The following is a 10,110-nucleotide window of genomic DNA, read 5'->3' as shown; positions in this document are numbered from 1 at the left end:
ATCAATGTGGACTTCACCAGTTTCCGCATTTCCCCTCCTCTCTGTCCACAAAATTCCCAGTTCCAACCTGCCAGCTCAGCACCATCCTCATGACCTGTCCCACCTGCCAATCTTCCTTCCCACCCATCCGATCTATCCTCCTCTCCTACCTATCACCTTCATCCCCACCTGCATCCATCTATTGCACTCTTAGCTACCTTCTCCCCACCTCAACTCCCCTCCTATTTATCTCTCCATCCCAGAAGCTCCCTGCCTCATTCCTGATGAAGAGCTTTTGCCCGAAACATCAATTTTCCTGCTCCTCGGATACTGCCTGACCTGCTGTGCTTTTCCAGCACCACTCTAATCTTGACTCTGATCTCCAGCATCTGCAGTCCTCACTTTCACACAAGGTTACAGCTGCACAGAAGGTGTGCAAAGCAAGAACAACATTATTTGTAGTTAAAGAGATCCAATCTTAACAAAAACAGAGAAGCTGTTCTTCAACTTGTTGCTGTGTGTGTTCAAACTTCTATATCTTCTGCCTGATGGAAGAGATTGGAAGTGAGCATTACCAGGGTGGGAGGGTTCTTTGATGATGTTGGCAGCCTTTCTGCAGCAACAGAAATATAAATGAAGTCCATGGACAGGAGGTTAGCTTCTGTAATGGTCTTGGATGTGCACACACAAAAAAACAGTGAAATCTAAACTCTATCCATCAGGAACCAAGGGATACCCACCGCACCGTAGCTCTGGACAACTGGGAGCAGTGACACTCCAAATAAGCAGCAGAACATGATAGCCCCTCTGTCAGACTTCAAACTGGATCTTCTTGACTTCATCTTCGTCCCAGTTGCAGCGGATCAGGGGCAATGCTTCAGGGAGGAATAGGACATCCACCTCAGGTTCATCTACACTGCAGGGATACAAGGGCTCCCCCAGTGAAAACATCACAGATGAACAGACATTGGGTCTATGGGTAATTCTATAAACTCTCAAAATGGGTTTCAAAATTGCCAAGATTAATGAGTGCAGCATTAAATCTACCAAGTGATGTGTTTCACTTTGGCAGATCATAGACAAGTGGCAAGTAACATTCTTGCTTCCCAAATGCCAAGCTATGACCATCACCAATAAGAGACAATCTAATCACATCCCTTGGCATTTAATGGTGCTACCATCATGGAATCCCCCACTATCAATATCCTGGAATGTATCATTGATCAGAAACTCAGCTGAACTCACCACATAAACACAGTGGCTACAAGAGCAGATCAGAGGCTAGGAATACTGTGGCGAGTAACTCACCTCCTGACTTCTCAAAGCCTGTCCATCATCTACAAGGCACAAGTCAGGAGGGTGATGAAATATTCCCCACAAGCCTGGATGAGTACTGTCCCAACAACACTCAAGAAGCTTGACATCATTCAGGACTAAGGTTGATATCACATTCAAAAGCATCCATCCCCTCTACCACCGATTCTCTGGAGCAGCAGTGTGTACTATCTACAATATGCACCACAGAAATTCATCAAAGACATCACCTTCCAAATCCATGGCCATTTCCATCCAGAAGAACAAGGGCAGCAGATAAATTGGGAACATCACCACTTTCAACTTCCCTTCCAAGTCACTCACCATGCTGATTGGAAATATAATTACCATTCCTTCACTGTTGCTGGGTCAAAATCCTGGAATTGCCTCCATAATGGCATTATGGGTCAACCCACAACAGGTGGACTCCAACAGTTCAAGGAGGCAGCTTACCACTACCTTCTCAAGGGTAACTAGAGATGGATAATAAATGCTGGCCAGCCAGTGATGCTCACATCCTATGAAATGAATAAATAAAAACAACCTTTGGGAGGAGTGTATTGCCAAGGTGAGGCAGAAATTGGGCTTTTGGGAGCACTGTTTCTTCTGCATTTATGGGTAAAAACCTGATTAGCAAGTGTGAGGCACTCTCTTTGTTGTTATATGTGGCACAGGTCTGGCCCATTCCCAGAACCTGCACCGTTGCAGTTATTCAAACCATTTTCCACTACATCTGGAGGTAGAACTTGGATCGTGTCCACAGGGAAACCATGTATAGATCTCGGATGGGGGTGGGGAAGAATTTATCCAATGCTGCCCTCCTCCTGTTGATCACTTTGTACTGAGGTTCTACCATCCCCAGTTTTGCGAAGGATGAGTCAGTCTTTATTGCTGCGGATCACTCCAAGTAGTTGGACCTTTCTGTATTACCTATCCTTCATGCAGAAATTTGCAAAGTAAAACCGCAAGACTTTGACCGCAAGACTATCAGGAAGTGGTCAGCGTCCTCTAGACCCTGTGGGAAAAAAAGATGATGAATCCTGTCAGGTTGTTCCTTGAGCAGATTGTCACACATCTCCTTCTGGAATATGCCTTTGGAAAGGAAGTCTGGAAATAAATGCAACGGGTTTGTTCTTGATTTGTCCCAAGCAACTCTATGACGCAGAATTCTGCACTCAACAGTCTGTTCCCCAGCACGCACACTGAGACAAATATCAACTGCTTCTGGAGAACCATCCACTCCATATAAGACACTCTTTGGTCTGCCCAAAACTTGTTGCTCTTCTAGAGCAAGGAGTTGGCCTTAACTCAGTTTAGCAGACTGGCACATTCCAAGCTCCTGGACTATGTGGGGGGTGGGGGGACGCACTAATGCTTGGGACAATTTCAATGGACAAAGACCACCATTTATGATCTTTCTGCCAATGTGTGTCTGTTCAGTTATCGGACCCTCTCAGTGCTTCAGAAGCATGTACATACAGTCTTATAGAAGTAAGAAATGCCTTTGGTATTTTTGTTCTACATATGCAAAGCCTGTATAGAATTGAACTGTTCTAGTGACTATGGCTTTATAGAAAGACTTTTATGAATAAAGTATATTTTTTAAAATAAAAGAAGTCACTGACAACCCTTTGATTTCCATATAAATCTGTGCATATGCTGTGTCAACTTTCAGTTTTAGTGGACTAATGAAAAGGAATGCTTCCAGTTTCACTGCAATATCAGTTTTACTGTCATCAGTGAAGCAACATCCAGGCCATTACATTTGCAGATTTGTTAAAGCCAACAATTTGACCTCGTCAAAAAGATACCTGATTTTTTTAGTGTAAGTCTCTGTGATAATTAAGGGTTCATTGTTTTCTGAAGCCTGCACCACCCATTCTCCTGGGTGAAGGGCCCCAATTAGTTACTGAGCTCATTATCACCAACTCTTCACCTGTTTGATATTGCACAGTGCTGCCGAAACCTACATTTCCATTACACCCATTTCTCTGATGTTGAGTATACCACATTTTCTTTGCTACTAACAGTTCTGATGAAGAGTCATTGGATCCAAGACATTAACTTTGATTTTCCCACAGATGCTGCCAGACCTGCTGAGTTTCTCCAGCAGTTCCTGTTTTTGTTCAGATCTCCAGCATCCACAGTTCTTTCTTTTACCACTATGTTGAATACTGAATTTGTAGAAAGTCATTGAATCCCTAGTTAAAAATTGTTTTTCTGAACTGATCAAATGGATCAAAGCAGCTTTGACTATTTCTAGAAGTTGGAAAATAAAGTACCCATAGCAACGGTGTCAGCATTCATGAGAAATACTTTTTTTTTCTGACTGCAGTTGTTTTACTGCAATTGTCACAGTAGGTGCTACTGATGCTGTTCAATAATCAAGGTCAGACTGCAGTGCGAATAACAAGAAAGGTTAACACTGCCTGTCACCCGAATTGTTCAATGAGGCAACTCAATGCAGTTTCTGTCAATTTCAGGAAATAGGGATGTAGGATCACGTGTTCATCATTCCACACTGATTGGTTTCTATTCCAAATCGTTCAGTTTGTGGCTGGAGTCTGTTTTATCATGTGGTTTAGTGTCAAACTATGAGTTGGGAGTTCAAGATAGACTTGTTAAGGGGAAGGAAAAATCAAAACTGTCTTCAGAATTAGACTTTGAGTAGTACTATTTATTTTATGTTAATACTGAACATTGGCATATTTATGTTTGCAATTAAAATCAGGCTGATTTATAGTTACATTACATAAGGACTTATCTATCCTCTTTACGTTTTCACAAGCTAGTCTCTCATTCTAAAGAGCACACATCTGGTGTGGTACTGCAAAAGTCTGCCCATACTGTGCTATATATGCTCAATAATGTGCAGCTTCATAACAACATTGCAAGGTTGCCCCAGGGTCCTATGCTCCAAGTCACTTACACAAAGTATTTTTCCATACTCCTTGATGGTGACAACAGGTTTTCCATCATGTTTGCCAATCAATTAAACATTTTGGTGAGCATACCTTCAGCCCTTTCTTGCATGCTGCTCAGCTGAAGTCCCCACCACAGTCCTCTCCCACAGCCAGCACATAGGCCATCTGTTTTCCTGGACCTTGCTGCAGTTTACTCATACCCTTGACCCACCAAAGCAGATCTATACCAACATCTAAGGCAGCTCCAATTTCTAAGCTACTTGCTGCTAGTCTCAGACCCGTTGAAATTGTTTCTGACTCAGGGCTGTGCTTTTCTATTGGGCCTCCATACCTGGGCACTATTCATTGACCAGGTGGCAAGTCTTGCATCTCTGAAATTTGAAGTGCATGAGATTGAGGAGGGTAGCAGGTGATACCTGTGTTATTGGAAAGCAAAAGGTGTTGGTTATATCAACAAAAGTTTCATATCAGGTTATGTGATGATATTGAAGTGGATTTAGAGGTTATACCTAAGGCATAGGTATACTGCTCCAGGTTCATGGAGATGGAGAGTGCTTTGAGAGATTGAAGTAGATGGCTTTTCTGATAACAAAGTTAAATGTTCAAAGCTCAGCACAAGGCTAATTATGAAGGCAGAACAGCAAACAATCTAGCTTAACTTCAAAATGGCCAACGTGGGATTGATAGAATCTGTGGAATCTAGTAATATTATTGTGTGAGATGCAGGAGAAATCAATCAAATGCAGCTTGCAACTTCCTCCTGTGCTCCAGGCCCAGGTTCATGCGAGCCTAGTATCAATTAAAGCTAGCCTACAATTTCAAGTGAGGGCCTGAAACTGGGTTTTAACAGCTGCTGGAAGTGAACAGGCAGAAACCCAAGCAATGCAGCAGCAGACCAGGGCAAGGCTCAGATGTATTGCTGGCGTTAGCTCAGGAAGCACAAAAAAGGAGAGAGTTCATCTTCCTGTAGTAAAGGAGGAGGCCTTCCAGGGATACAATGTGAAGACATTGGGAGCAGGGAGCTAAGTCATAGGAATCTGGACATGAGGACTTGGATATAAAGCCAGACAAAATTCATTGATCTTATACATGTATTCAAGGTCAGTACTTACATCTCTGAACAACCAGGCTACTAATCTCACTCGTTGCACACATACATCAACAATCTCCAGCAATCAGGATTTGTGTCTAAAACTCAAATGTTCCACCTTACATTCACACACTTACCACAACTGCAAGTCTCATAGCCATATCTAGAAGCTTTCAAACACTGCCAGCTATTCTATTTGAGCAGGCACATCTTGAAAACATTTTGCACTTTTCCATCTCTCTTACAGGAGAATATGATAAATTACAGAAGAAAACTAGTAGAGTCACGGAGTCATACAGCACGGAGACAGACCTTTCAGTCCAACTCGTCCACACCGACCTGGTTTCTCAAACTAAACTAGTCCTATTTGCCTACATTCGACCCATATCCTGCTAAATGTTTCCTTTTCATGTATCTGTCTAAATGTCTTTTAAATGTTGCAACTGAACCTAGATCTACCACTTCCTCTGACAGTTCATTCCATTTGAGCACCACCATCTACAGGTGAAAGATGCCCCTCATGTCCTTTTTAAATTTTTCCCCTCATTTTAAATCTGTGCCCTCTGGTTTTGAACTGCCCTACTCTAGGGGAAAGAACTTTGCGATTCACCATATTTATGCCCCTCATGATTTTATAAATGTCGATAATTTCACTCCTCAGCCTCCTATAATCCAGGAAAAATCCCCAGCCTATCCAGCCTCTCCTCATAACTCTAACCTTCCAATGCAGGTAACAACCTTGTAATTTTTTCTGTATTCTTGCCAATTCAATAACATCCTTCCCATAGCAGAGTGACCAGAAGTACTCCAAAAGTGGTCTCACCAGTGTTGTGTATATCCGCAACATGATGTTCTAACACTTCTACCCAATGCTTTGACCAATGGAGGCAAATGTCCAAATGCCGTCCTCACCACCCTGCCTACCTGTGATGCCATTTTCAAGGAACTGTGTACTTGAACCCTTCGATCGTTCTGTTGAACAATGCTCGCCAGTGCCCTACCATCAACTATGTAAGTCCTGCCCTGGTTTGTCTGGCTAGGCATTTCTGCATGCGTCAACTCTCTTGAATGTTTGGCATTAGTGATATTTTGTGCCACTGAGGCTATGGCATTGTATGTTACTAAAGCCATCCAGAATGTCAGTGTACTTGTGCCTTAGACATTGTCTGGAATGACCTCGTATTACCTTCAATATCATCATATAATCTGGTATGAAGTGCAAGCTGGTGTTGGTGTAACCAACACCTTTGTTTTCCACCAACACATGCATGACCTACCACTTCCCTGAAAAAAAATCATACGCTTAGAATTTTAGAGATGCAAAACATGCCACCTGCCCAGTGGGTGATGCCCACGAAAGAAGTAAGAGCACTGCCTTGGGAAAGCACCAATTTCACTTGGTCTGACATAGGCAACAAGTAGATCAGATACTGGAACTGTCTGAGATGTTGGTACAGATCTACATTAGTGGGTCATGAGTATGAATGAGCTACAGCAAAGTCAAGGAAAAATACAAGCTGGGTGTGGGAAACGATTCTGATGGGTCAATTGAGCAACATACAGGAAAGGTGAATGTGAGATCGCACTACTGGAGGTCAGATGTTGACATAAAATCATGCTACATCAGTACTGGTTAACACCATTGTTACCTGGGAGAGAAATTCCATGCTGGAACATTATTGGTGTTCATCACTAATATCATATAGCATACTTTCACCCTATATGTTGAAGTACTGTTTATATGTACATGTTAGACGAAGGGAATCTTATAATGTTATAAGCAGTTCCGACTAAGTTTCTACAATTACTTTTAACAATTCAGTATCTGAGTTTCATGGTTAAAGTTAAAAACCCCAAATTAAATCTCAGTTCAAAAGTTCAAGCACCCTAATTTTAGCCAAGGTTTACATTCCAATGCCAAAATTAGAGAGCTAACTTTTATCATTAGTACTGTTATCAAGGTTAATATGATGTATTAAACTTAACGTGGAGTTAAAAATGTTGGTCTTATTTATTGTGTTAGATCATGATGTTGTGTGATTCATAAAATTCTAGGAGTATCTGTCATGATAAACCCAATGTGCCATGGACACATTATTGGCAATAGACAATTGCCGAACCAGTAGCTGCCTTTGCTCACACTTTATTGGTACCAACAGAAATGTATCAGCCACTTGTGGAGAGCTACAAGCAACAGGACAGAGGTACCCAGAATGGAAGCCAAAGAAATAATGGACAGAGAACGATTTTTTTATCATGATCATCATCCTCCAAATTATTCATTCACAGCTGAATTACTGCTGAAATGCTGCAGATACAATGCAGAGCAGGAACCTCATTTCTACAAAATTCGAGAGCCTAAAGTGTCTACTGCACACCTCCCTGATGGCTTTGTGTCATTAATTTGACACATGACGCACCTCCACTTTCCACAGTCACTTTTCTGAGGGGAGCCACCCAATGCAATTCAGTCCACTGGGTGCCAACTGCCATTGGAAGCTTGGTCTTTGTGTGACTATCATAGCTGTAATTATATAATTATCTCCTCAATTGAACTATATGGGGAAACATAAACATTAAACTAATTATGTGCTCACATGGAAATAGTAGAGTCAGTAATGAGATCAGTGGCTGTTTGCCTTATTTTAAAATAGCAGCATTCTTAAGTTTATTTACAAAATGAAACCCTGTGACTCAGAAGCAAGAACGATTGAACTGTTCCATCTGTTTGCAAATTATGGTGTGCTCCTATCTAATGGTATTCCCGGAACCAATTTTATTAAATTAAATCTATGAGATTCCAATCTGCTGTGTGTTATTTTTCATTTCATAATGGTGACCAGTAAACAGGACTTAATGGGAATAAATTAATTTCAGATTTCATAGCTACTTTGGTAAATTTGGTTGCTTTTGTGGTGAGAATGAGGCCAGGAACCAGCGACCCTGTTAAGAGCAGAAAGAAACCAAGCGCTAAGCATCTTGTTTTGCAAATTAGATTAGATTCCCCACAGTACGGAAACAGGCCCTTTGGCCCAACAAGTCCATACCAACCCTCCGAAGAGTAACCCACTCAGACCCCTACCCTATATTTACCCCTGACTAATGCACTTAACACTATGGGCAATTTAGCATGGCCAATTCACCAGACCCACACATCTTTGGATTGCGGGAGGAGAACCAGACCAGCCAGAGGAAACCCACACAGACACGGGGAGAATATGCAAACTCCACACAGACAGTTGCCCAAGATGGGAATTGAACCCGGGTCCCTGGCGCTGTGAGGTAACAATAGACAATAGACAATAGGTGCAGGAGTAGGCCATTCTGCCCTTCGAGCCTGCACCACCATTCAATATGATCATGGCTAGTCATCCTTAATCAGTATCCTGTTCCTGCCTTATCTCCATAACCCTTGATTCCACTATCCTTGAGAGTTCGATCCAACTCTTTCTTAAATGAATCCAGAGACTGGACCTCCACTGCCCTCTGGGGCAGAGCATTCCACACAGCCACCACGCTCTGGGTGAAGAGGTTTCTCCTCATCTCTGTCCTAAATGGTCTACTGCGTATTTTTAAGCTGTGTCCTCTGGTTTGGCACTCACCCATCAGCGGAAACATGTTTCCTGCCTCCAGAGTGTCCAATCCTTTAATAATCTTATATGTCTCAATCAGATCCCCTCGCAGTCTTCTACACTCAAGGGTATACAAGCCCAGTCGCTCTAATCTTTCAGCACAAGGTAGTCCCACCATTCCAGGAATTGACCTCATGAACCTACGCTGCACTCCCTCAATAGCCAGAATGTCTTTCCTCAAATTTGGAGACCAGAACTGCACACACTACTCCAAGTGTGGTCTCACTGGGGCCCTGTACAGCTGCAGAAGAACCTCTTTGCTTCTATACTCAATCCCTCTTGTTATGAAGGCCAGCATGCTATTAGCCACCTTCACTACCTGCTGTACCTGCATGCTTACCTTCATTGACTGGTGTACAAGAACACCAATATCTCTCTGTACTGCCCCTTTACCTAAATTGATTCCACTTAGGTGGTAATCTGCCTTCCTGTTCTTGCCACCAAAGTAGATAACCATACATTTATCCACATTAAACTGCATCTGACGCGCATCTGACCACTCACCTAACCTGTCCAGGTCACCCTGTAATCTCCTAACATCCTCCTCACATTTCACCCTGCCACCCAGCTGATGAAATTTGCGAATGTTATTGCTAATACCATCTTGTATATCCTGAAGATAGATTGTAAAAAGCTGCGGTCCCAGTACTGATCCGTGCGGTACCCCACTGGTCAGTGCCCGGCATTCCGAAATGGAGGGGTGGAGGAGTGTGGAAGGATGAGAGAATGCAGGCTGCGGCCCTATGAAGCAGGGGGAGGGCTTGCAGTTGGCCTGTGTGGGGATGTGGGAGACTACAGGAGCCTGGTGGGCAAGGGCTGGCCTGAAAGGCAGCTGGAGGGACGGAGGGAGGGAAGCACGCACGGAGGAGGAAGAGCAAAGAGAAAAGAGAAAAAAAAGCCAAAGGGGATAAAGAGAAAGAGCAAGAAAGAAAATGTGGCTGGCCAGCACGCCTTGAAGTAGGGAGAAAAGGCAAGGGCCAGCGCCTACGGCCATACTAGTCTGAAAACGCCCGATCTCGGAAGCTAAGCAGACTCAGGCCTGGTTAGTACTTGGATGGGAGACCGCCTGGGAATACCAGGTGCAGTAGGCTTTTTCCGCCAGCAGTGGCTGCTCAAGTCACCCCTCTGCACTTGTCTTGTGCCAGGCAATGGAGCGGCAGGTTATTTCTGC

General features: G+C 43.3%; 1 protein-coding gene and 1 pseudogene across 1 annotated transcript in view; both read left to right on the top strand.

Moving 5' to 3' along the window:
• The first annotated feature begins 6,624 nt into the window (after positions 1-6,624).
• Positions 6,625-10,110, top strand: part of gckr (glucokinase (hexokinase 4) regulator) — a 65,220-nt gene continuing 61,734 nt past the window's right edge. The window contains 1 exon segment of the mRNA XM_043687503.1: positions 6,625-6,669. Coding sequence (XP_043543438.1) covers positions 6,625-6,669 — 45 coding nt within the window.
• On the top strand, positions 9,922-10,030 carry LOC122548692 (annotated as a pseudogene).

Source organism: Chiloscyllium plagiosum, chromosome 3 (genome assembly GCF_004010195.1).
Source record: "Chiloscyllium plagiosum isolate BGI_BamShark_2017 chromosome 3, ASM401019v2, whole genome shotgun sequence".
Lineage (NCBI taxonomy): Eukaryota > Metazoa > Chordata > Chondrichthyes > Orectolobiformes > Hemiscylliidae > Chiloscyllium > Chiloscyllium plagiosum.
This window is presented reverse-complemented; position numbering and strand designations above follow the sequence as displayed.